We start from the raw sequence: 27320 nt of genomic DNA on the forward strand, positions 1-27320 counted from the left end.
CAGGGGGGCTTGCGTCAGCGCCCCCCCGGGGCGCGCGAGCGGGGACGGCCTTTGAGCGCGGATCGAGCGACTGCGCTAAGATAAATGGTGGGAGAGGCTGTCGACCGTTTGCCTCCTCTTCCGGGAGGGTGCCCGACCCGCTACGGGGGCAAGTGCGTAGAAGTACACAAGTACGATTAGACTTGATGATCTTAGAGGTCCTTTCCAACCTCAATGATTCTAAAAAAAACTTCGCGTTGTGTTTCGTCGGAGTCTTGGGTCGTAGACTTCCTTCTTCGGCGCCTTTGCCACCATCTTCAGCGTTACAACAATTCTGTTAGGTAGCTGCTCTTTTGCCTAGCTTGTTGTCTGTGCCGGGTTGTCCTTTGGGGCATTGGATTGATTTTGTAGGATGCAATGGTCTGATCACGGTTTGAGTCTTTTCTGGAGGGTGGCAACAGACTATGTCACGCTCCTTTGCAAGGCGTGTTCCTGTAGCTCCTAGGCAGATCTGTTGTGCGTGCACATTGAAGGAATGCGCTGATTGCACATGAAATACAAGGAGTTGGGATGAGTCTAGGTCCATGAAGGATGGATGAATTGCAGACCTTTAGAATTCACTGGCTCAGTTTCCAAAAGGATTAATGTCCTTGTAGTTCTTTGCGTGATGACCACGGGCATGTGAAACTGCATAGCTGTTGCAGATCAATTGTCTTTCAGGTGTTACCGTGGTTCCGCTCCTCATGTGTACTTGCCTCATTTCCACTCCTCAGGCTGAACCATCCCAATGTGGTGGCTGCCCGTGATGTCCCTGAAGGGATGCAGAAGCTTGCACCAAATGATTTGCCATTGCTGGCAATGGAGTACTGCCAAGGTGGAGACCTCCGCAAGGTGAGGTCCCTGTAAAACCTCTGTTTTCACGTCCTGATGCTTCCTAACTCTTACTATGGCACAAACAGATTTTGGTGGGTTGGTCCTTGATATTACATTCAGCTTTTGAAGACTTAAGTGCTTTCTGAAACTTTTCATATTTGTTTGTCTGCAAGTGACACTGTGGGGAGTTTGCACATAGAGGATGAGGGCGTATGTGAGGGATGTGCAACAGGATGTGAGTGTGGCTAAGACCTTCATAGGGCAGGGTACATCTGTGGGCTCTACCCTTCCTGTAAGTAATTAACTCCTACCTGTCACAGGGAAAAATAACACATTAATTCTAATCTTACTGTTTTTCTAACTTGTGCTACAGTCAGCCCATAGATAAAACCTAGAGCTTAAAGCTGAGATTTGAGCAAATAGAAGGAAGAGAATGTAGATGACGCTGACTTCTTTCACCCACTCTTTTCTCCTCACATGCCATTAGACCAAGGCATGAAGCCGTAATTGGGATTGTGACCTCCGGTAGCAGCATACAGTTTTGTGCTTCTGGAGAATTTCATTGCTGTTACTGGAACTTCTTGCATCCGTGAGAGTTTGTGGGACTGTAAGCCTCAGTCAGGATACAGGAGGGAAAGACTATATTCTGTGTTGTTTTCTTGCAGTACCTGAATCAGCTTGAGAATTGCTGTGGCTTGCGGGAAGAAGCTATTCTCATCTTGTTATCTGATATTGGTAAGTGGTAGCAATACCTTCAGTTTTCTGGACTATGGAGCCCTTTCAGTGCCAAATCCACTCTAAGGCTATGCAACAGTGACCTTAATGACTCCATCTTAGACTGACCCTTGAAGAGTATACTTGTTTCCTGTCTTGCTCTGCCAACCTTCCCTGGTTGAGGAGAGCCAACCTTTGATTTTTATTCTTGAAAATGTAGAGGTGGATTTTCTTGCCCAGCAAAAATGCCGCTCAGGATTTTTTGGAAGGTTCTGGGTAGCTGAGCACTTGTGACATGACTCTGGTTTGTGTTGCTCATCAGTCTCCACCCTCAGCTTAACAGCTGATCATCAGGGCTTCAGAGTGTGTGTGATCAGTGGGTTTCCATTAGAATTTGGGCCGCTACTATTTTGGACGGTTCTGGTGCAAAGATGGCCAAGGGCTGTCTAGAGACTTTTGGGATGGAGTTTTTTGGTCAAGCTATGTTGTGATCTTCACTGAGTTGCAGCTGAGGCAAAACTGGATAGGTGCTAAGGCTTTAGAGAGGAGCTATTTAAGAAGTGCATTTGGGTGAGATGTATGCTTAGAAAGTGAGCTTGTGGAAAGAGAATAGATGTGCATTTGTCATTACTTTTACTGCAGGTGTGGCTATTAGGCATTATCTCATGTCCTTGTGTGTTCCCAAAGCATTTGTATTCTGCTGCCTCACCCCTGTACTTCGTAATGACCAGGAAATGATACCGAGTGCTGACCAGAGACAATGGCGGATCATGTTTAGAGTGAAGTTTATGTTCACTTGCTTGTGTGAGAAGATGCAATTTTCATTTGAGGGACAGATGCAAATTTTCAATTGTGTGATCTGAACTGTAGCTGATAAGAAATATTTTTGGCTGTTGATATAACTTGTTCTCCTGATCCCTTCAGTGCATGCCTAGTTGGTCTTTCTAGGGTTACTGTCCTTCAGGAGAAGAACAGTTATATTGTTGATAACTCTCGAAAGTCTAGCTGGATCATTCTGCACTGAACAAGAGAGCTTCTCTCTGGGAATGCAATGCTGTCAGAAGGGACACGAAGTCTCAGAGAGCAGAAGAGTGAGTCTCTTTTGGCTCTGAGTCATGGCTAAAAAGCACAAGCTGGAAATGCTGACAAGTTTTGTTTTTCCTATCACCATGATTTTTCTTTTTATCCACAGGAGGTGAGATACTTAAGGTATTACCTTGAGCAAGTGTGAGAAAATAGAGGGCATTTGTTCTGCCTTCGTGTATTCTTCAGATGAGGTTTTTGTCTTTCTAGTATAGATGGAATTCATCAGTCTGCCACTTGTGGGGTCTCAGTTATTCTGAGCAGAGAAAGTATCTTGCACAGAAATTTCCTGTGAAGAATTTTGCAGGTGATGATGGGGAGAAGAATATTTTCTGGACAGGAGAGAACAAAGCGTTTGGCAGAGCAGCTTTTGGATTCTAGGTTAAGACTGTTGAAGAAACAGATAGGTAAAGAAAAGCTGAGTTTAGCCACTCAGTCACTCAGCCAGGATGTTAGCACTGATGAGTTATTCTATAGGCAATTAGAAGAAATTTCTGGATTGGTAGCCCTTGTCCTTATGGGAGATTTCAACTTCCCCGACGTCATCTGGGAATATCCTACCTCTGTGACGAGCAGGTCTTGGAAATTCTTGAAGTTTGTGTGAGAGAACTTCTTGTCACAAGTACTCAGCCAACTAGGAATGATGCCCTCCTAGACTTGCTATTTGTGAACAGAGAAGGACTTGTGGGAGATGTGATGGTAGGTGGCTGTCTTGGTCACAGTGATCATGCAATGGTTGAGTTTAAAATTTTCAGTGTAATGAGAAAAAAGAACAGCAGAATTGCTACCCTGGACTTCAAGAGAGCAAAATTCAAGCTATTCGTGGAGTTACTTAGCAGAGTACCCTGGGAATCTGCTTCTGAGAAGTTAGGAGTCCAGGAGTGCTGGTCAGTTTTTAAGAATTACCTTTTAGAAGCACAGGAGCAGGCAATTCCAGCAAGGCAGAAGACCAGTTTGGCTGAACAGGGAGCTCCTCGTGGAGCTCAAGAGAAAAATAAATTGTATGATCTCTGGAAGCAATGTCATGCTTCACAGGTAGATTACACAGCTGTGGTTCATGTGTGCAGGGAGAAGACAGGAAAGGCCAAAGGTCAGTTGCAATTGAAACTCTCTGCTCTTGTGTCAGACAACAAGAAAGGCTTTTTAAACTCTGTTAATAGCGAGAGGAGGTCTAAAGAAAACATTGGACTGATACTTGTTGAAGATGGTCACCTGACTGATAGAGTTGGAGCAAAAGTGGAGGCATTCACTGCTTTTTTTTTTTCTTAGTCTTTAATAATACTGATAGACCTTGGACTGCCCAGTCCCTTGAGTTGGAGGACCACGAGTGTGAGAACGGTGACTTTCCTTTTGTGGACACAGAAATTGTAAGGGACCAGCTGTGTCAGCTGAATGTTCACAAGTCCATGGGGCCTGATGGGATTCATCTCAGAGTACTAAAGGAGCTAGCAGATTGTTATGGCAGGACCCCTCTTGATCATCTACCAAAGGTCTTGGGAGTCTGGGAATGGCCCTGCTGACTGGAAGCTAGGCAATGTTATTCCAATTTACAAGAAGGATGGGAAGGAAGACCCAGGGCGTTTGTGTTCAGAAGTGTTTTTGACGCTGACTCTTCCTCTTGCACTTGGTGTTTCATTGTATGTTTGTACAAGACTTGACCCCAAAGCCATACTCGTACTAGGTAGAAATGAATCCTTGCTGAGCTCATATTGTTAGTTACACTCTTACAAGTGGCTTTCTCTGTGTCTCAGCTTCTGCTCTTAGGTACCTGCATGAGAACAGGATCATCCACAGGGACTTGAAACCAGAGAACATTGTGCTGCAGCAAGGAGAGCAAAGGGTAAGCAGGAACCAGGTGCCTCTGCCTGCACAGACAAGTAAGTGTAAGAGGAACATGCATATGTTTCATACAGTTACAGTGATCCCTCTGCAAGAGCACTCAACCCAGGATAACAGCTAACTCAGATCTGTGTGTCAGATGAACAGTAAGTATTCTGCATATTCTGAAAGGTTGTATTAGAATTCTGGTAACACCTGACACTTTTTGACTTTCAACTACTAAGGAAAGAAGCAGACCGTACTGATCAACCAGAGATCTAAATGAGCAGTAACATCTCCAGCTGCGTGTGTATCAAGCCAATGACAACTTTACATACTTAGTGGTTTTAGGAATCTGCAGGAGCCTCCCATTTCCACCTCCATCTCTTTATTGGCACCTTTCCTGCATACCTGTGAAGAGCTGAACCTTTTCTGTCTCTGCTGTATGGTGTGCTTTTAACAGGATTTCTCTCTAGCGTTCTTATTCTCTGTTTTGTGTTTCAGTTAATACACAAAATCATTGACCTTGGTTACGCTAAGGAGTTGGATCAGGGTAGCCTGTGCACATCCTTTGTTGGGACTCTGCAGTACTTGGTAAGGAAGGAATTCAGCTAGAAGAGCAGCTACCACTTTGCAGTGAGATAGTTAACTCTTATCAGGCTTTGGGCTGGGATGAACTACTTATCCTGGTATGGGGTGCATTTGGGGTGCTGCAGCTAGCAAAGGTGACTTTTTTTTTTTGCTGACACTGTGTTTTCACAGTGTCTGCTAGCTACGTCTGTTGTAAATAAGAAGGAGAATAAGAACCTCTGCTGTTCACTCTGAGAGTGTCTCAAAGCTCATGAGAGACAGAGCGTTCAGCATCATACGTAATCTGGTGTACAAACGTTAATAAGCTCTTAAGTGATGGAGAGCGCGAAAAGGTGGATGGCTTTGTCTCACGTACGTGTAAACTGTCTCAGGCTCCAGAGCTGCTGGAACAGCAGAAGTATACGGTGACGGTGGATTACTGGAGCTTTGGCACACTGGCCTTTGAGTGCATTACAGGCTTCCGACCATTCCTACCCAACTGGCAGCCAGTGCAATGGTGAGTGAGCTGGGGCTAGGTGATAAGAGTGCGTGCAATGTGACTGTCCTGTTTACAGGAAGCAGAAGTGTGGTCCCTTGATTCTTATGGTAATATCCCGATGTTCCTTGGCCTTACGGAGACTGACTCCCTTCACAGGAGTTTGACATACCTGAGCAAGTTCAGCATTCCTGATACTTGCTTTTTGGGATTAGGACTGACTCCTGCAGGGCAGGTAGCAGAAACCAAAGCAGCATCTGTATTACATCTGTCAAGAGTAGCTTTAAGAGCCTGATAACATGCAGGCTGGGAAAGGCAGGTGATTATTTCACCATTGTACTTGCTTGAACTCATTAGGCATACAAAAGTGCGACAGAAGAGTGAGCTGGATATTGTCGTTTCAGAAGACTTAGCTGGAGAAGTCAAATTTTCTAGCAGTTTACCCTGCCCGAACAATCTGAACAGGTGAGGACTAGAAATCTGTTATGCCATGCTGGGATAAACTGTTTCCTCTGCAAAAGGACCAGGTTTATGTTTACGTTATATTTATATTATATGTTAATCTGTGAATAAATTGAGTGCATGACAGAAACAATGCTTGTGTCCCTTGTCAGACTTGTGTAGTTTTGAGTCTCTGTTTCTGCCTTCTAAACACTGCATTTGCGATCGGGGGGTTGGGGGGGCTGGCGAAGTTGGTTGTCAGTCCTCCTGCAGAGACTAGGCTGTATGGTGACTGCAGATGCACTTTTATGCCTTCTTCTTTTGGTCCTTCAGTGTTTTGGCTGGGAGGCTGGAAAAATGGCTGCAACTCATGTTAATGTGGCACCCACGGCAGAGAGGTACAGATCCTACATATGGACCCAATGGGTGTTTCAAAGCTTTGGATGACATTTTGAACTTGAAGGTGAGCAGTGGATCTGTATTACCCTGAAAGGTTTTCCTGCGAGCAGTTGCATGTAGCCCATGAGAGAAGAAGCTTGAGTCATAGACCTAGGAGGAGAAAGAGCACAGAATCTTATTTAGCTGTCTCCTGACAGTTAGCGACAGGTGCTTTCCTCTTGCTTATTTGAGGATAAATACTGCCTGAGCTTGCTGGGAGTAGGAAATAGCTTCTGTGTGTGCTTGCTTCCATATTCTGGTAGTGGATTCTGCGGTGAAGCTGTTCATTGCCGTGTGGCCTCTCTTCGAGTTGATGGAGGACAAGTACTTTGGCATACTGTTATGAAGTAGCTGCAAAGTGACTTCTTGAGCCCTGCAAGTGCTTTGAACAGTTTATTGGTGGCCAGTGCATCCGTTCTAGGAGTCCTGGGATCTCTGCTCAAACATGACCGATGTATCTTCAGCCCTTTTCATGTCACACTGCTCTTCTTGTAGTTGCTTCATGTTTTGAACATGGTTACGGGAACTGTACACACCTACCCTGTGACAGAGGAGGATACTCTGCAGACTGTGAAGGCCAGGATCCAGTCAGATACGGGAATCCCAGAACAGGACCAGGAGCTACTGCAGGAAGCTGGACTTGCATTGTTTTCTCAGAAGTTGTCCACTAAACATATAGCTGATAGTAAGGTGAGTCTGGATACTCCCTTCCTTGCTGTTCAGTGAATTGGCAGGCACTGCTCTCACTCTGGGAGCATAGCACTCCCTGCTGTTTTGGCAGGTTTTTGTCATAGTAACCACACAGACCTCACAGCCCTTGCAGATAGGTACCCTATTGCCTTTGGTGTTCAGTCTTTGGCTGAGGAGAAATGTTCTGTTTATGGTGTTACTGAGGCTTGCTTTTCCTGAGAGAACCTAGTTGGGTCTTCTGTCTTCTGCAGGCGAATGATACTGCAGCTTCAGACACAGACCTCCTGTTCCTCTTCGATAACCAGAAAGTTGCCTATGAGGCTCAGGTTGCCTTGCGTCCTCATCCAGAAAGTGTTGACTGCATCCGTAAGGAGTTTCTCTAGCATGAATGTGAGAGGTTGTCTGCGTTGAGAGGGCTGCCTGTGTTCTGTATCGTGTGCAGAGTAGAGAGAGCTTTTGCATATTGGGACTGAAGAAGCAGTAAAATGGACTGGCATTAGTATTCATCTGAGGAAAGGCCGTGTTCAATTTTGATATACGGGGGAAGCTGCATAAGGGTTAGCCAGCCATAGGCTTTGCAAGAGGTAACATGCCCCTCAAAGGAGTGATGTTTTGGTCTGTTTTGTGGTGTGATAACACTACTACTAGGCTTCATGCTCATACGTATGTTTCCCCCCTGCTCTGTTTCCAGTTCAGGATCCAAAGAAGAATCTCCATTTTTTCCAGTTGCGGAAAGTGTGGGGTCAGATCTGGCACACAATCCGGATGCTGAAAGAGGACTGTAACCGGCTTCAGCAGGGGCAGCGAGCAGCCATGTACGGTGGCAGTTTCTTTGGAATACTTAACAACTGCCTTTGCTCCCTGGTGAAAGGGAAAGGACAGGAGTGGGACCCTGTTGGAATGGGGAAGCCCATGAGTGGACCCATTAACGATTAATGAAAATCTGACAGTTCCATCCTGTGACACAACTGCTTTTGTGCTCACTGCTGCACTCTGAAGTATCTACTTTTGATATAAGTGGAAGTCTGTGTTTTTAGTTTGGGAGGGTAATAAGACCTTCTTGTCCATGCAGGATGAATTTGTTGCGTTACAATAGTACCCTCTCGAAGATGAAGAATTCTATGGCCTCCCTTTCCCAGCAGCTGAAAGCAAAGCTGGACTTCTTTAAAACAAGCATCCAAATCGATCTGGAGAAGTATAAAGAGCAGATTGAATTTGGAATTAGTGAGTATAGCATCTGGCAAACAGAGGTCTTTTTATGCCTCTTATCCCCACAAAGTATCTACCTTTTCCTGTATAAACCTGAGAAAAGCACTCACTCTTCTTTCATTCCTATAGCTTCTGAGAAGCTGCTGTTTGCCTGGAAAGAGATGGAGCAAGCTGTGGAACTTTGTGGGCGGGTATGTTTCTAAATCTAAGGGCTTACCCTAAAGAAAAAAGAGGCTTGTTTTTCTTTTCTTTCCTTTTTTTTTTTTTTTTTTTTTTTTTTTTTTCCTTCTTCATTGTCCTTCCTTAAATTGAAACCTTGTGTGTCTGGGCCGATTCCAGATGTCACATTGCCTCGGTTTGGGTGGAACCATTTTTGTCCATTGCCAGTGCTTCATGAAGCCCACTGTGTTTGTAAGGCTTAGGGGAAAAAGGGAGATCCTGGGGAATGTGAGAGGAGATTTTGCAGTGGGTGCACTTGGATGTCCTGCTAACTCAATCCTGGAGCTAGGATAGCTGAAAAGAGGATAATGGAACATAGCTTAAACTGAATGGGAAAATGAACGATTAGATGATTGAATGCAAGAATTTTAGGCATTGGTCTTGAATTTTCAAAATTCAACAATTTCCCATCCTTGGTGCACATTCCACACCTGCTCCCAGTAGGGTGCCTTTTAACACAAAACGATGTAACCCCTGTAAGTAAGGCCAAGGACCGTTGCTCCCAGATGAGGAGTGAAAGGTGACTAGTTGGTATCTTACTCTTTTCTGGCACTTGGTCCTCCTCTATTGGGAGGAGGCAGTGGGCAGAATGACTGTCTAACAAGCGTTAGCTTCTGCATGTGAATGAGTTCAAGTGAAAGGCAGAATTTGGGGTGCCAGGCGTGGATGTGGTTGTGTGCTGAGGGAAAAGGGGAAAAGTGGTGATGGGATAGGATGAGAGAAGAGATCTGGAATAGCTAAGAAAAAGGAAGCATGATGGCTTGGGAACTAGCAGTACATGTACTACGAAGTCCAACCCTTTGATGGCTTGTTGTTGCAGACCAAATTTTTTATCAAAAAAAATTACGAAGTTTTTTTATCCCAGACCACCAAGCTAATTTCCTTGAATTGAAATTACTCATAATCTCGTTTGTCTTTGTCCATTTTGCCAACGTGAGTGTTTCGAAATGTGAATGAGAAAGGAAGAGCCAGTGTGAGTGGTAGTGTCTCTTAGTATGAGACTGACCCATTGCTTATGTTCTGTCCTGCTTTCAGGAGGATGATGTGGATCAGCTAGTGAAGAGGATGATGGCCCTGCAAACAGACATTGTGGACCTGCAGAGAAGCCCACTAGGTCGTAAACAAGGAGGAACACTGGAGGATTTGTGAGTTGAACTGTCTTGAACTTCAGATGCAGGAGTATTGCTAACTAAGCTTATTCACTGCGGGACAATGAAAGTGCTCTCTCTTCAGCCCAAATTATGGGGGACTGGGAGGACTTCGATGCTAAAAGACAGATTCTGACTCCTTACCTGTCAATGGTCTGAAATGGCAGACCGGTATATAAAAGATTTGAGTTCTTGAACTACTTGTTCATAATTTAGGTTCTAGGGAAGTCTTTTGTGTTCTGTGCCTTTTTCTTCTAGAGAAGAACAAGCCAGAGAGCTGTACCGGAGATTGAGAGAGAAGCCAAGAGGTAAAAGACATTTTAGCTCAAGGTCAGCTTGCTTTGTGTGGATAGTAACTTTGGAGATGCAATAATGAGCATGAGAAAACTTCCTCTGCATTTTAGGCCTGCCCATACGCTAGCTGCACATGGACTCTACTAGACTTGCCTTTTTTCTTTTTTTGTGTGTGGTTTTTTTTTTTTTTTTTTTTGTTTGGAGAGGCGAGTCAGGCAGTCAATTTTAAACTAGGCCAGACTTGCTTTCTTGGTGCCTTCTGAGCTATTCTTGAAAATCCTCTGGATCTCTTCTGAGAGCAAGCTATTGCTGCAAGCATATGCTGCTGCTTTGGTGTAGGAAGGATGAGAGACACAGCTGTCGCTTGAGCAGATATATAGCCCCAAGGCCTTAGACCTGCCGTACCAACTGTGCGTTCCAGTTTTCACCATTTTGAAGAAGGTGGCTAAAATCCAGTGCAGTTCATCCCACTGAAACTTGCATGCCCTGAACTTTGGGTGTTTCAGGATTGAAGCAGCAGTGGAAACAAGCTACTAAGACTCTGTCCTATAAGCCTACCTTTCTGTGTAATACTCTTGACTCTCATTCCAGATCAGAGGACAAGCGGCGACAGCCAAGAAATAGTACGACTGCTCCTACAGGCAATCCAGACCTTTGAAAAAAAAGTCCGAGTGATTTATGCTCAGCTCAGGTGAGCTTTGTAGAGTCAGCTTTTATTGAGGGTTGAGAGAAAGCATATTCTCTTTCAGCAAGAGGTTTTGTTCCTGAGGTTTAAAAACCAGTGCATACAGCTAATGAGATCTCAAGAGTGTTACAGGAAATAAGAAACTTCAGAATTGTTCCCCTGTGGCAGTTGCCCATGTGTGATCTGACTATTATTTTTGATAGTAAAACTGTAGTTTGCAAGCAGAAGGCACTGGAATTATTCCCCAGAGTGGAGAAAGTGATGAATCTGATGAATGAAGATGAGGAAACAGTTGTTAGACTTCAGGAGAAACGACAGAAAGAACTGTGGAACTTGCTGAAAATTGCTTGTGTAAGTAAAATAAAAACTCCAGTTTAATCTGAAAATGTGATTTGTAGCAGAGGTTACTGAAATAATTAATAGTAAACTTAGTATGTCCTATGGCTCTTTTCTCTGTTATTTTGAATTAGCCTAGAACTTGGCTTTAATACTGTCTTATACTCCTGTCTGCTGGAAATTAGTGGAAGTAATTGCATTCTGAATCTTCTGTGTTTTCTTCAGAGTAAAGTACGCGGTCCCGTTACTGGCAGTCCAGAGAGCATGAACACATCGCGTCTTGGTAGCCCTGGTCAGCTGCTGCTGCAGGTTCCTTCTGGAACCTACAATTTATCAGAATCTGTCAGGAAAAGGTGAGGCAAAGTATGGAGTTCTGTAGCTGCTAATGCCAGCACTACAAAGCTGGGGCTCCTGCTCTGTGAAATAATGACACAGAGGCTTTCTTGCATTTTACACTTTTTGTTCAGCTTTCAGTGTCAGCAGTCTTTTCTACCTAGTAGCTGGACTTTTCTGGGGCTTGTGAATCTCCCTTATAAATAACGGGGAATAATGTATAGCTTCACTTCTCCCTGCCTCAATAATGAGGAGTTTATTTTATCCGGAATGGGTGGGCTCACTTGAAGTACGCTGCCAACAGGAATTGTTGGAGCATTCTCAAATAAGGTGATAGACTGCTAGAATCAAGCACATGTAGTTCTGGCTTGCTTAAATGAACTGGGTCACCAGTTGGAATGGCAGACCTTAGTTTGTTTATTTGTTATGTTGCTTAATCCTTTAGTTTATAGGCTGTTCTGAAACCTCTCTTCTAGCAACAGTGACTCTACGTAGTAAGAACCAACTCCAACTTGGAACTTCCTTCCTGTCCCAGTAAATCTGGGGATGCCATTGACTTTCCCACTTGCAATATGAATTACTAGCTTATGAGCTAACTGGTAAAAGTTAACATTCTTTAGTGCTTTGCAGCATACCTGCCAGAAATATTTCTTAAAAGGTAGAGGCAGCATCTCTTTAAACAAAACTGCCATGGAAAATAATTGTGTAATAATTGTCCCTTTCAGTGAGGAGCTACTGCTGGAATCACAGAAGCTCTGTAGCCAACTAGAAAATGTGATGCATGACACAATGAAGGATCAGGAGCAGAGCTTCATGGTAACATATTTGACATTATTCTATAAATGGACTGGAGAAGCTCATGGCTTCAAACATCTGCTTGTGTAACTTTGCCACCAATACGTAATATGGCTAATAGAAATCTACATATTGCTCTTTTGAAAAAGGAGAGAGTAGGAGTTGTGGGAGATAGAAAGCACCCATTCCCTGACTTGAACTGCTGACATATTCCCTGCTTGCTGAGAACAGGAGACATGCACCAGAGACTTACTGTTCAGCACAGCTTAAAGGATGGGGGAAGGCACTTGGCTGTTGTACGAAAATACTGCAAAATTGCACTCTGAAAATTGGGATAGTGGGCAGGGATGCTTATTTAATGAAGCAGAATATTGAATAGAAAGTAAAATATTTGAGAAAAGAAGTAGCTTAAGGGTTTCTTTTATGGCAGTTGCATGGTTCATCACAAAACTATATTGACTAACTTGTTCACAGTAAAATTTTTTAAATCTTTTAAATTGCTTCCTCTTCATTCTGGAGAAATATCAACTGTAAGCTAGTGTTGAACTCTGTAGTTCTGTTTACTCTTTAGGCTCTAGATTGGAGCTGGCTGCAGCTTCAGGTAGAAGAAACAAACAGTCCAGAACAAACCCAGATGTAAAATCACTTCGGTGGCCTCTGAGGACACGCTACTTCAGGAAGCCAACTGTGAGAAGCTGCTGCCTCTGAGAAGGGAAGTGCAAGTGCCTCTTTGTACTGTCACCTACTGCTTATGTGATACACATGGCCTAGCTTTTCGTATCCACGTCTCGGACACTTTTTTTCACAAAGATAGCTACAAGTAGGAAATGCCTATTGTAACTGCTTGGAAAAAGTTCTTTATCTGCTGTCTTAAGGCATGATTTTCTTATTCCCTGTGCTGATGTATCTTCCCTTAGGCATCACATGTGGTTGTTTTGCTCCCTTTTGGGCTTTCTAATGAACAATGGACAACAGATGTCATCAGCTTGCACAGTCATTGGTAGATGTCACCTTCCCAATATACTTGAACTGTGAACTTAATTTCTTAACTTTGCTGATTTGCACTTTTTTCTCAAGTGTAACGGGTTGTACTTACCTAATACTTGTTTCCTATATGGGAACGAAATTATTTAAGACATGTAAACTTTTGGTTTGTTCTTTTTGATACTCTCAATAACATTTTAATGAAAAAGCCGCGTTCACTGTGCAGGTCTCTAAAGCAGGAGAGGTAAAAGGATTTATCCTAGAGACCACAGAGGAGGAAATGTGTACATGTACACTGAAGTTTCACAAGGCAGTTGCAGCTTATCTATTAACTGTGTTTAAAGCTGCACCAAAAAAAAGCACATCTGCACAGAGTATAGCTTTTCTTAGCTTTTCTGAACCTTGCTGCAAGATGACACACCAACATTATGTTCTAACTGTGACCAGTTTATTTCATTCTGATGTAAACCCAAATTTCCACTACAGCACAGGGAACCACCTTTTATAAAAGGTTATCAAGTATAGGACATGCAGGATGCAATACAATTAACAGGGAGAGGTGGAATTTTCTTCTGTTTTTAGGAGCAGATTTAAAAGATGGGAAACTGAAGTGAAATGTGGCACAAACATCACAACTTCCATGCATGCCTTCAAGTATCTTCCTTTGATGGGCTGGCACTCTCTGGACTTCAGTGTTGGGTTAAAATGATTCTTTGGAAGAGTAGAAAGTTCACGCTTCTTGACATTTCAGAGTAATATTAAGGCCGAAACGCACTGGGTACACTTTTCCTTCCTCTTCCAGAGCACCGCCTGTTGTTTTCCTTAAAGCTGCATTATGCTTCTAGCTCAAATCCGAGACCAACTTTGTGACCTCCAGCGCTGAAATTCTTGCCATCAATCAAACCTGAGAGGGTCAGCTTTACACCTAGGAAAGCAAGTAATGAGACCCTTCATACATCGATATCCCTGTACAATGCCCTCCCTCGAGTACCTGAGCCTCACTAATGTGTCTTAGTTGCTATAGGAACTTCTGTACATACACACCCTTTACTTCTGTGAGCCTATGTAAGATTTCTAGCTAATTTGTTTATCTGTTCTGTGCTAGAGATGACAGTAAGATAACCCATAGTGTAGTACTAATACTGTTTGCTGCTACCAGTGGGACATACGTACCAGGTCGGAGGGCATGAGTGTAACCAATTCCAATCAGGCTGGCATTATTCACTTTAGCCTACGGCAAAAAAGAAATCGCAGTATTTATACACCATGTATAAATAGTCAGACAGAATTGTCCCAGTGCCCTGCGAAGGCAGCTTATGCATTAAGTCTTTCAGCTACTTGAAGACTAACCTCTAGCACAGACCTATTCCTAATCTTTTCCTTTGCTCCTCGAGTTTCCAGCTTAAGCTGGAACAGGCTTAAGTATTAGTTCCAATCTTTCCCTCAAATTGTGACCCATGATGCCTACATAAAATGTCTCCCTGTCCTTCACTGGCCCCAGCATTGTCTCTTTAAAGGAGCTAGTTACTACAGTCCCTTAGTAGCCAATGAAGTCTGCCTTGTTCAAAGTGCCTGGTAGTGATTTTTTTTTTTTTTATTTAATGAGCAATAAATACATGAACATGCAAACACATTTTTGCATTACTAAGTTTTGAGCTATTTGCAATAGTATTTCGCATCTTTAATTTTGACTGAATTGTCCTGGATCTAATTCATGTTTTGAAGCATAAAATGCTTGCTACTTCTGTTCTTAGTATTAGAACATATGCACAGTTACTTTTATTCACTTCCACTTCCCTGTGGACATGTTTTGTCTCCTGAGCCTCCCTCCCTCTCTCACTATTTAAACTTTTTTTTTTGGCCCTAACATTTCTGTAAGAATTTGCCAGTGACAGTAACAACACTTAACTCAGAACCTCAGCTGACTTTCAACTGTTAACTGATTGTTAGGAGAAGGCTGTAAGCTCAGCTGAACTGCCATCATTTTACTATAATGCAGTTTTACATTAAGCATTAGATTAGGTAAGAATTGGAGAAATAAAAGGACACTGCATCCTCTCATTACCTTTTGAAAACATTTTGCATAGGCTTCAAGCACACCAGACTAGTGACTATTTCACCATGGACAAAACAGTGCTTTAGTTCTTTTTTTTTTTTTTTTTAAATCATTTCACAATTATAACCTGTGATGTCCCAATTTAAATTTGAACCACAACAGAAGCCACAGTTTGCCATCTACCATACTTTCGCAGTGACTACTTAAAGCAGCTACTTCATACCACACATTCTCAGTATTTAAGGGAGCTTGAAATACTCCTTCCTGTAACAAAATTCTTACCACAATGGAAGTCTTCTCATCCAGTTGGTACTTAGCAGCAATACCAAAACGTGTGTTGTTACTGCCAGCAGTCCATGCGAGATTGACTGATGTCTCAACCTTATTATTAACCTTCTGATAAATAGACCCACCAAACTCGGTGCCATCATTCCTGTTTGTAACAGATACAAGTCTGTCAAGCTTTGTCTTGTTTAGTAAATAGTAACTCTTTAGATTAACCCTTCCCCACAATCATTTGATCGTTATCTCTTCAAATGAACCAAGAGCTCCAATACTTCCCTGGACCCATGCTCATCTACTTCCTAGCTGGAGCTGGCAGACTCCTGCTCACATTTTTTACCCAAGACATAAGTTTTACTTGCAGAATGGAACAAGACTCCCCAACAGCTGAGACCTATGGTCTGAGGTTCTGACAAAAAAACCCCACCCCACCAGATAACTTGCTTTCTTGTCTTGTGTTAAGAAAGCAAGGCTGCAATAATGCATAAAGGGACAAATCCAGGAGACTTGAGTCAGTTACGGGAATGATGATATGGAAAAAAACATTATTGCATTGCAGTTGATTAAATACACCATCTTCAAAGACTCTCAGAGCATTTGAATGCCAAGACTTGAGCTACACTGCTATGGCAGCTGGAAACTCTCAAGCACAATGCAACATACACCTCTCCTCCACCTCGAGCATTTCTGAGCCACAAGTTTTCGGTCTAGTGGGGAGCAGGGAAAGGTGGAGCAGCTTAACTGAAGGCTCTTTTACCTAGCGCCAAAATAGAAGTTGAAGTTTACAGGTTTTAATTCCAAATTAAAATTATGAAGTGCCTTTACGCCACTATCTTATATACACAAAAACACAGCCAAGAGTTGGAAGGTTGCCCCTGCTTTAGTTGTACTGAAGATGAAAACACAGAATATAAATTATTTTGAAACAAATCTGCATCCCCTTCCATCCACTCACCTTTTACCCAGTTCCATTAATGCTCATTATTCATCTAGTTTGGCTCTTCTGAGAATATATTCCTAGACTCGGATAATACTTACACATTAGTGTGCAGCTGAAAGTCTCCCGCCTTATAGCCCAAGGCAAAGTTATTTTGCGAAAGCTTGGACTTGGCTGTATCAAAAGCCATCTGGTAGCCAGCAAGCCAGCCTTCATAGCCCAACACTGCCCAGCCATAGATGGTTGGTCCAGAGAGATCAATGTCTATGTTGCAGCCTAGATTTACGTATTCTCTTTTGTAAGAGGTCTTCAACTTTCCGCTCTTCTTCCTGCAGAGAGAAACATGGCATTTTACCCCTGGTAGTATATGAGTATGTACTATATGTACTTTTATTCATGTATGTATGTCCCTTAAGGACAGTTAATTAAATGACTGCAATGCCTACTCAAAACTTAACAGCAGCTGAAGAAGGCATGGGATAAGGGTAATACTGGTATTATGTGGATTTACCTTAAAATCCTCAAGAAGCAAAAAAGACAAAAGCGTTTCTGCCTAATGCTCTAAAGACGATCAGGTTTCTTGAATTTTGTTCTCCACAAGTGAGTGCAATGCATTATGGCATGATGAGTTTCTTTCAGGAGCATCCATGACATCCTGCACTGATAGCTGGCCTTTCTGTCCTTCAGTGACTTTTTGTCTGCTCGGTTCTCTCCATCGGTTCTTCATGTGCAGTGCTTGCTTTCCTTCCTTCCTCACTGCTAGATACCAGTCTCCTCTATTGAAAACAATTTTCCTCATCCTCCAGACATCATCCACTCAGTCAGCCTTTTTCTGTCCCTCTGGAGAAGCCTCTTCCTCTCTCTCCAATGTGTCTTTGTGCTCAGTTTGCGATCAATTCCAACTTAACATAACTGAGACAAAATTTTATTGCCGCCTTAATCCTCTCCCCAACCTCCTTTCTCTCCCACTGAAGACACAGCAGAACACCATGCTGCCTGTCACTCATACCCAGGCCCGGGGTCTCATTTTTGACTTAGCTTCTAATTTCTTACATTTAAGCAGTGTTTCAAACTCTGATTTTTCTGATAGGCTCTCCCCAACAATAAAAAAAATACCAGCAATTATTTACAAAGCAGTCTCAAGCTTTGTGCATCATCCAGACATAAACATCCCTCCTTTGCTCTACTGCCTACCAAAAATACATGATAATTCAGAAAGACAAAATGCTGTTCCACTGCTTATCATAATACCTGTGCAGTTCTACCTCCTCATTCAGCTGAGCATAGATGTCTGCCCAAAAGCATCAGGAAAAAAAAAAAAACAAAAATTTTTTTTGCTTTGTGTTCTTAAGGCACTGAGTTGACAGCAGTAGGACTGTCAACACCATGACAAGATGATACAAGTTAAGTCATCTGTGTAAGACCTAGCTGTTTAAAGGGCAGAGTTGCAAAAATGTAATGCCTAGTGCAAAACAACAAATTTGCCAATGGCCAGAAAGCTGAAGAATCATTTTTAGCAGATCTTGTCCTTCTGAGACAGGTATCAACCACTGCCTTCAAAATATTCTACAGTGCCTGCAGAATATTCTACAGTAAATTTTGAGCATTTCTAATTAAAAGTCATGGGAAATTCTAGCACTCCTTAGATAAAAGAAACAGAAAATATTTACCCTGTGTTTGGTACAAATGTAGTGTCAAGAGACATCTTCAATCCTTCAGCCAACTGCAAAGAAAAACAAGAGATGTCTGCTCAGAATTCTGCTGAAAAGTGATTTGTTATATTCCACTACTACAGCTCTACTTCCTGTCTAAAGAGAAGACAAAACACTACCATAATGTTTCCCACATGTTTTACAACAAAATCTGAAGATGCTGTATGATAAGGGATTAAAATTTGGACTTTTTCTCCTCACAGTAAGGCCCTGTAACGGTGCACGCTTTGTAGGTATGTTATTACAGGAAGATTTCAAATCTAGTGTTGGCAAGAAAATTGAGAAACTACGTTAAAGAAGGAAAACCATTCAGTTCATGTTTGCTTATTTGTTATAGTCCAACAATCCATAGGGTAGCTCAAGAACCTCCCTCAGAATCTACAGGTATTCTTTTAACACACAGTACTACTTCACTGGCCACACCGTGTACCTGCCTCAGCTTTCTCACTCTTGTTTCGAGCTGGACAGCATTTTCCACTTTAAGGCACAGGTAAAAGTGCAAAAGGTAACTACAAAAATTGATTGCCATACATGGCAGAGGGCACCACAAGAACTTTTTCTACCTTTGGCACCATTACCTTACGCTCCAGGCATTAAGTGAAAAGCATAAAGCTATTACTCTGAAAAAGAACTGTGTGTGTTTTGAGAGTGCTGTATGCTAGCAACCCTTTGTGTAAGCTGTGCCAAGCTGCAAACTAACCTTTCTCTTGAACTTTACAAAATACATTCAGTCTCAAGGCAACCAAATTTAAGCCCTTATCTATTAGAGCATTTACATGTACAAGACCCCCTCTTTTGTTTACCCTGCATGACTGCAGCAGTCACCGTTCTGCATAGATAGAGTGCATCTTTAAGCAAAAACTATTTGGAGTGATTAATAGTGATACTCATTCAACCAGCTAGCTGATTTTGCATGCTTGTAATGGCAGTAACTCCGTAAGAACGCTGTGGGAATGCCTGTGCACCCCACCCCCAAAATTCACAATGGCCTCTTTCGGTCTGTGCGTTCTGCATATATATGTAACTTCTTTATTGTTAGTACTCCGGATTGTTTTGTGCAGCTTTCACTCTTCAACATCTTCTGCTCTACTCAACACTTTCTTATACCAGTTGCAGAAAAATTTGTGGAGTATCTACTTCCTCTTACCTGATCCTCCATGGAAACTTCTGTTCCCAATGTGTTGTCTGTGTTCCACTTCTGGGTGAATATAAGTCCATAGTCTTTGATCTTATATTTAGTCTCTAGGCTGCCTGAAGCCTTGCCTGTGTCTGTGTTGGAAGAACCAGTTGCAGAGAATTCCTGCCAAGAGCATAATACTAAGTTTCAGCACTCTGATATTTAATTACATTCAGTTTTCCCACTTGTCAAGTGCCAGCACTCACACTTGCTACCCTTAGGCCTTTTGACAGAACGCTCAAAATCTTGCTCCTCTTCCCTATCCCCACCAAAAGTAATTATTTTTGCATCACAATATGCTACTCCTTTTGGCATCTCTGTTCTGGACATTTCTTTCATTGGGGCGTGCTCATGGAGCCCTGGAACTTGCTTAGGTTGGAAAAAGCACTATTACACAAAGACCTGACGTCTTTACTTCCTCCGGACATAAAAAAAAAAAAAAAATTTCCGCTGTCTTTTTTCTGCTGCAAAGCAGCAACTGTTATTTCAACATTCCACAACTTGCTCTGTATCTGCACATGGATCCATACCCAGACAGAAGATGCTCGCTTGGGATACAAAGCTGCTTCTATATCCTTGGATTTCCTCACAATCTCCTCTAACTCCCTTTGTCATCTTACCAGTACTGTCCCAATTGTGCATGAAGTAGCACCCATTGTAGTCCTTCTGGAAATCAACTCTCCCTTAAGAAAAGCAATTCTACATCCAACTTACACTGCTAGATGAATAGCAAAAAAAGGGATTGATTTTTCTCTCATTTCTCCAAACATCTTGTGTGTTTCTTCCTTTTAATTCTTATTTTTCTTTTTCCACCTTTCAGCAGTGAAACTGTGTTGCGGAGAATGGACACTGATGCTTTTCACACCGCCTACTGCACCCTAACATTGTTGTTCCCTCTACCCTTTTATACTGTTGTCACTTAGACTCTTCATATACCACATTGATGACTTTAATACCTTCTCCCTCAACCCACCAATTTCTCTGTCATTACCTCAGCCAGCAGCTACACTTTAGAAGCTTCGTCACCCCTTTGCAAGGCACCTTAAAATTGTAGACCTTTTCTCTTTCACAGTATCAGAAAATAAACTGACCCCAGTGGCACCCTGACATCTCTCAATCAGGCTGGTCCTTCAATGACTAGTGTAATTAAATTAACAACTCTGAATTTTGTTTAGTATGTATTTTGTAACATGCTGTCTATGCTGTTTGGCCAGTCCCCGCACATCAGAGCTTCCTGTTATTTAGGGGACTTGAAGTCTCAATAAACATCTCTCCTCCCAGAATAACTCAGAGGTAGCCTACTTGGTGTTTCATGCACAACAGTATAAAGCAAGGAGTAGGCATATTTTCGCAGTAGTAAGCTCAAGGTGTACAAGCTAGGTTTTAAGAAACATCTAAGAACTGATCTCATTTCAGTTGTCTTCGTCTCTCAAATATTTTCCTTGAAGAAAGATAATTAATCTGCTGTTACATTTCCAAGTTCTGCCTCTTCTGAAGTTTAAGTATTGAAAGTACAGTGCTGAAGAGATGGCAGTATCCATTGCCAACACATCCAAGCTTTGGAATCCTAACTTCCCAGATCCAACTCATTCCAGGACAGCAGTCCTGGATGCTACGTACATTACTTTCACAATTCTGGACTTTGCAGAGTGTACAAAGGCTGTCTTTAAATGGTTTTTAAGTGCCAAGGAAGCACAGCCAGCTAACATTCCTTACACACTGTGGGCAGGGGGTGGAGACACTTAGTCAAGCTAATGCGCTACTACAACAGCACAGCAGTTTTATAACACATCTACCCAACTAACAAAAACACGTGATGCAAATCAGGATGCGTTAAGACTATCCTTTAGGACATAATTGCTACACGCTGCTCTAATTTCACTTCCACAAATTCAGTAAAGACAGCTCAAACTTGCATCAGAACTCAGAAGTAACTTTCTTCTCACCTTAGGGCAGGCAACTGATTAAGAAGGCTTGATTTGTTTCTCAGACCAAGCAGAGGAAAGATTGTAAAATGCTTTTCTCATAGCCAAAGGGGGGAAAAAAAAAAACCAACCCTGCACTGTCATATGATCAAAAGCCAAAGGATTTTGCCAGGTGTCAGAACTGGATCTGCTTCTGGAAGCAGAAGGCACACAGTCAGCATCTGCTGCCATCAATCTTTTAACTGTCTAAACTAGAGATGTGCTCAGTTTCTCACTGACCTTCTAGTTTACGGTGGCTGGCATCTTCAGGAACACCATGCACTTACTAGGCCAAACCATTTGCAATCTATGAAACAATTATAACCAACAGACACTACCATTGTCGTTTTCTAAGTCCACAGGAAAAACATTTCTGTATCATAATGGTCAAAGGTACTATTAGTACCCAAGTATGAATTAGATCTCATGCTTTGTTCCTAACCTCGTCTCTGTCCCCAAAACCCTATTTTGTTGCAGCAGGCTGCTCATTAGAAACACTAGCAAGCACAAAACCTGAATCAACAGACAACCGTATCAATACCCTATCTATCTTGTTTTCCCTCCTGCTGTTTTTACAGTGTCCCTATTGTGGATTTTTGGACAAAGATTGCAAATGGCTTTACATACATGCATCATACAGCAGATTAAGAGCTATGGGCACAGTCAAACCTCATGACGTGGATGATAACATGACTAAAAACAATGGAAGTTTATGAACAACAATATGCACCACAGGAAAACCTTGTTAGGCAAAGCAATAAAGAGACAAGATGCCAAAACAGTCACTATTCTTACCAGCTGGATAAACATCCAACACAAAAGTTGCATGGAAAAGGAAAAGCCCATTTTAGAACTTAATATGGTTCGTCATGTTCCATCACATTCAGAAGACAGCATAATTAACCATTAGCATATTATTTGCGAATCAAAACTTCCAGACAGGAAAACTAGGCATATCATGAGATGTCAGTAACTGGTAGCAGTTGTAGTATAGAGACCACATAGTTCCTCGTGCCTACACGTTCCTGGTGCACAATGCAAGTAATCATTCAAAAGCTCAATTGAGACAGAATAAGGTAATCCAAAAGGAATTACATACACCATTTGTGTTAAAAGAATGCAAGAGAAAGAGGGAGATAAGGCAAATATGGTTACGAAGTAGGCCGAAAAGCAGCACAGCTTATTAACCAGAACAGCATCAAGTGGTAGCATACACAGAGCTGAGACTCAGTGCAAGCAGCAGCTTATCTAGTAACTAATATATGCCTGTGGTTAAAGACCAAAATTATGAAACCCATTCCTGGTTTTGCCAGCCCTCCTGTGAAATCATGAGGAAGCTCCCCTTCTCCATAATTAAAGTGAGAATCATAGTATTTGCTAGTTACTTGAAGTGCAAGAGCTTAATTAATGCCTATAAAATGCTCTCAAATTCTACATAAAGCGTGCTGCAGGAGGACTGTTTAGTTTTAATGAAGTCTTGCATTGTAAGCATGGTGGAGATGAGTGAAAATGAAGTTAAGTTAAACTGTGGCTCTTATTATTTGCACCTTGGCCTTTTGGATTAAAAAGTTAGTCTGGACCAAAAATCCTGTGAAAAAACAACAGCAGAGAAACCCAACTGTATTCATAAGCAGAAATGACAGCTGTTCAGGGTGAAGAAACTCTTATGTTTGGCAATGGGAATGGGAAGGAAAGCCACATGTCCACAGCAAAATGTGTGAAAATTCTTGTACACTTGCAGGAGAAGAAGTACCTCTATGTCAGTTCCACGCATCACTACAGAAATACCTCAGTCAGCTACAGGTTTTAAAATGAGAACCAAAAGAGAGAAGCAACACCTGCTAGCAAGTTATTACCACCAACCAGTTCAGGAATTTGCCCTTCCATTGCAATGCTGATGTTGAAAGCCCCCAATACTTACCACGCCACTGGAAGACTTGGTCTTCAACTCTAACTTGACCATTCCAAATCCTGAAAAATAGAAGAGTACACAGCATCCCTTTCACTGCAATATACAAGAGCAAGGCTTATTTCCAACACACCCAAAGTACAGCAAGTAGGTTACACTGACCTGAAACAGCCTATTTTCATATTTCAACAGTTGTTGATCTGACTGAGGAACGATTGAAGGAATTTTGACAATTCAGAGTGGGTGGCCTCAAAATTTATAGTCGTAACAGTCACCCATCATCAAGTATCTCCACCTTCTGCAGCTACCTGCAGTCTGGGACCAATCAATACAGTTACCATTTCTTCTGATTTACTCAATTTACTTTTATATTTCTGATTGCAGGGCCGGAATTTTTCTTTTCCCCTTCTATGAGAAAAACATGTTTCAACTTACTTCAACCAGTGCAATATACATTGCTTTCTTCCTTTTCTTTCTAATTTGCCATGAATCTAGGGAAACCACAGAATCATAGAATCTATGATACCTGGCCCTTGAATGGAGTAGAAAAGCCTGAAACAACTGACACTAAAGCAGGGAACTTGGGTTGAAATTTAGTTGAATCTATGCGAGTTTGACTGATTTAATGCCTCTATATACAAAAATTGGAAGGTAAAAAATGCAGCATTCTTCACAGACTGTTCTGGAGCGCATCTTAAGGTCAAACTCGTAACTTTCCCCTCTTAACTCTCTGCCTACTGCAGCATTTTTATGATACGTGTCTAAAGTTCAAATTCAGAGGGGCTAGATGCTCTGGGCCTCTCCTGAATTCCTACCACAAGGTATTTAGGGGATCTCTGTAGTACTAATGCTTTTATTGTAATTTTCAAGATGCCCAAGAAAAAACACAAAAGGTTATCAAACCACAGTCACAGTACTTACCATATCCCTTGTTGAATACATCCCTGGCAGACTTTCCCAAGTCACTGTATGATGGTGGGATGGCCATTGGATCTGAAACATATTGGAAGCTGTAAGAATCTTATGTTTAACAGCATAAAATCTAAACCATATCCAAAGCATTTATAAATGTCTGTGACTAGTACTCTCTGCGTACTTCACCGATACGAGCTGCAAGGCTTTTGAAGAACGTTCATGAAAGTCATCCTTGCATCACAGTTGCTTTGTCAGAAAAAAAACCAAACTTCAATTCAAAGAAGTTATAAAAGCATATCCATTATTTGGAATCACTAAACCTCAGGAACACTATTACATTCCACTACATATGTAGGCCTCACATTCTTACATTGCAAAGAGAGCTCACAGGAACCTTCTTGCTGTTCCGGTAACAAGGAAACATTGCTTTTGTGACAGGACCCTTCCTGAAAGGGACCCCAAGTGGCAAAGCCATGTCAGCACTGAAGAATCCCAAAGGAAAAGATACCTGACTTCCACGTGCACTTCTGACTTCTTAGGAAGTTTTTTCAGAGATTTGTAAAACATAAAAAGAGATCTCTCTATGCTGTCCAGTAGCCGCCAGTGAGTATTTCTGCACTGTGTATACACAGCAGCAAAAATTACATTTTGCTGACACAGGTAACTGTTGCAACTACTTCAGAGGACAAAACTTGGAAGGAGGGACATGTGATGTTACAGCTTACATAACATATTTAATGTCAGTTACCACAATTTAGGGATTTTGCATCAGAAAATCCACATTAAAAGAATTAGGAAAACTCTTCCCCAGTGAAAATTAGTCTTCCCCTTGTAGATTAAGTTTGCGTAAGTGTAAAGGCACACCTGCTCCAGATAAGACAAGCTATCAAAGATGATGCTTTTGTTTGATTTTAAGGGTAACTGTTTGCCTCTTAATCCTTCCTATAGCTGATGCGTTTGTTGATATTCTTCTGTGCAACACTTGACACTAGAAATCCCCGATTCCCCATTTATTAGTCATACCATACCAAAAGACTAATCTAAAAGTAATAATGCAAGCAAAACATGTAAAATCCCTAAAGTCATCACTTCTCTTTCACCATTTTAGTTGCTTACTGGTGTACTCAGTGCATCTGTCACAAGTGCAGCAGTATCTATATTAAGCAATTAAGTCCTGTTTTCAGATAGCTATAGCACTTCCTAAAATGAAGCACTCGGGCAATTTACATCCCATAGTAGACAAACACTTTATGTTCAGTGACTTAATAACTAACCTGCACTGTGTATCTATCAATAGAGTCGATGATCCTTATGGGTCCCTTCCAACTGAAGATATTCTACGATTCTATTAATCTATACCTGTGGGTTTTGAGGATCTAAAATAGCTGGACATGACTGCAGGTTCCTTATCTGAAGATCAGTACATAAAACAGGTACTTGTCAAAATTACTATGTAAAAAGGTCTTTTTACCTGTCAAACATGGAGGGAAAAATTACAATCGGCGAATCATTAAGTCGACAAAAGAGAAACGGAATGTGCACTTTTATGACAGCGTAGTTTAAATTATTAATTATTACAATAGTTTTAGCAACACATCTATGGAGCAGAGTATATCTTTCTTTTAAAACACCATTTTTTTCACACAAATCTCTCAATTCAGAAGTTTCAACTTATACTTTAAATTTGGGTTTGGGTTCTTTTTGGTGGGGATTTGTGTTGTTGTTGATGCTTCGGTTTGGTTGTTTGTTTTGGTTTGGGTTTTTTTGTAGGTTTATCAGAATAGTTCAAAAGCTTAGTAACTTGAGTTTTTGGAGCAAGGCTGATGCCTGGACGTTTTAACATGGTGATACTGTACATATGCAGTAACTGCCCAACATGCTCTTGAACCTCAAACTTTTTTTTTTCCAGCAAAAGCCAGTGTGAAAGATAACACCCTGCGTAAGAATTCATACAACACACAAGCAGATTTAAAAAAAAAAAAAGTTCTTTAGTCACAGCTGGCTTTCAGGGAACTGTCTAGCTGTTGAAAACATGACAGGAACACTCCATAATCATACAGATTTGTAGCTAGCCTCCAAACCACATAACCTATTTTCAGTTAGAAGTTTGACAATGATTGGCGGTGAGCCGCAACACATTTTAGGAATTGGGACTGACCTATTCAGAGTTAGAAGACATCAGTCTACTACGACTTTCAAATTACACGGAGATGTTACATCAAACAAAAGCAAGAGCTTATATAACAACCTCCCACCCCAGTTTCTGGAAACATGCCACACCTCTACCTCTTTCATGCTTTGCCAGCTGTCTCTCAAATGCACAGAGGTCATGAGCTTTAGAAAGACAAATGACAACAGAGTTGACCACAAAGTAGTCTTGAGGCTCTCCTCACCAGCTTCACTGAAAACACTTCAAGTAAAGTAGGACTTTACCATCCTGTTCAGCACCTTCTCAACCTAAATCTCACCCTTTTGGCTGACACTCTCGTCTGTTTACACCTCATTTTCATAGCCTACTGAGACATTTTGAATATTGTGAGCTTGTCCGCCCTCCTAACGTGTCTCATCTCTTTACACTATACTGTGTAATTTTCTGTATTCTATGCGTTTTAACCTATACAGTAAATATTATGCAAGCATTTAAACAGTATTAAAAAAAAAAAGATTCTTCTGGTTAGCTCATGCTGAAATATATGAATTCTTTGTTATAACAAGCAGCTCTACTCACAAGCCAGAATTGTTTAGAGGAACTGAGCTCACAGTTCCATAACTATTATTACTAAATTTGAATCGGTGTCCATGAACCAGATGCAATAGCAACAGCTGACAAAACACGAGGTAAAGCGGGAAAAGAAACGTTAAGCCAGAGATCTATAACTGAGCCACAGTACTAATATTAAGCACCTTGTTTTTAAACAGAGCCTCCTTAGTCTTGTGCTTTGATTTTCCCTCCCACAACAATAAAATCAGTACAACAACCACAAGAGAAAATACATCCAAGGAATAAAAGGTTGGGGGCAACTGATGCCTAACATTGCCATCTTCAGATATAGTGCACAGTAAGCCAATATCTGTATATAAACTGCAAAAAAAGATAATACCAAATTGGAAATTCCAATGAAGAAATAAACATAAGAATATCCACACCAGTCTATGGAATAATCGCAAGAAAAATAAATAAATAAATAATTAAATAACGTGCACAAGAAAGAAAAATGAGAATTACGCTTGCAGATGCCAGCTTCATTTTTACTGACGGGTGC

General features: G+C 41.6%; 2 protein-coding genes across 2 annotated transcripts; one reads left to right on the forward strand and one right to left on the reverse strand.

The window, feature by feature from the left end:
• Positions 1-84: 84 nt before the first annotated feature.
• On the forward strand, positions 85-12980 carry IKBKB (inhibitor of kappa light polypeptide gene enhancer in B-cells, kinase beta). The gene is made up of 20 exons (XM_010293916.1): positions 85-170; positions 753-870; positions 1518-1587; positions 4401-4489; positions 4972-5061; positions 5430-5554; positions 5891-5998; positions 6308-6437; positions 6908-7102; positions 7354-7468; positions 7794-7917; positions 8175-8326; positions 8441-8502; positions 9566-9675; positions 9937-9986; positions 10564-10663; positions 10861-11008; positions 11219-11346; positions 12052-12142; positions 12693-12980. Exons 1-20 carry the CDS (start codon positions 85-87, stop codon positions 12759-12761), a joined length of 2160 nt encoding a protein of 719 aa, XP_010292218.1. The 3' UTR covers positions 12762-12980.
• Positions 12981-13534: 554 nt separating this feature from the next.
• VDAC3 (voltage-dependent anion channel 3) lies at positions 13535-25450 on the reverse strand. Its single transcript, XM_010293915.1, has 9 exons — positions 25417-25450; positions 24064-24135; positions 23155-23204; positions 19240-19392; positions 18051-18103; positions 16482-16709; positions 15444-15594; positions 14279-14336; positions 13535-14030 (listed from the first exon to the last, which is right to left on the reverse strand). Exons 1-9 carry the CDS (start codon positions 25448-25450, stop codon positions 13939-13941), a joined length of 891 nt encoding a protein of 296 aa, XP_010292217.1. The 3' UTR covers positions 13535-13938.
• Between the last annotated feature and the right edge of the window lie 1870 nt (positions 25451-27320).

Source organism: Phaethon lepturus, unplaced genomic scaffold, assembly GCF_000687285.1.
Source record: "Phaethon lepturus isolate BGI_N335 unplaced genomic scaffold, ASM68728v1 scaffold10059, whole genome shotgun sequence".
Classification (NCBI taxonomy): domain Eukaryota; kingdom Metazoa; phylum Chordata; class Aves; order Phaethontiformes; family Phaethontidae; genus Phaethon; species Phaethon lepturus.

Coding starts and splice junctions, on each gene's coding strand:
- VDAC3 (XM_010293915.1), bottom strand. CDS start 25,450: ATGTCCAGCTATTTTAGATCCTCAAAACCCACAG. Junction 16,710..18,050: donor ACATTTGTACCAAACACAGG/GTAAATATTTTC, acceptor TTCTCTCTGCAG/GAAGAAGAGCGGAAAGTTGA. Junction 14,337..15,443: donor ATGAGAAGACTTCCATTGTG/GTAAGAATTTTG, acceptor TTTTTGCCGTAG/GCTAAAGTGAATAATGCCAG.
- IKBKB (XM_010293916.1), top strand. CDS start 85: ATGGTGGGAGAGGCTGTCGACCGTTTGCCTCCTCTTCCGGGAGGGTGC. Junction 7,103..7,353: donor AACATATAGCTGATAGTAAG/GTGAGTCTGGAT, acceptor TGTCTTCTGCAG/GCGAATGATACTGCAGCTTC. Junction 9,987..10,563: donor ATTGAGAGAGAAGCCAAGAG/GTAAAAGACATT, acceptor CTCTCATTCCAG/ATCAGAGGACAAGCGGCGAC.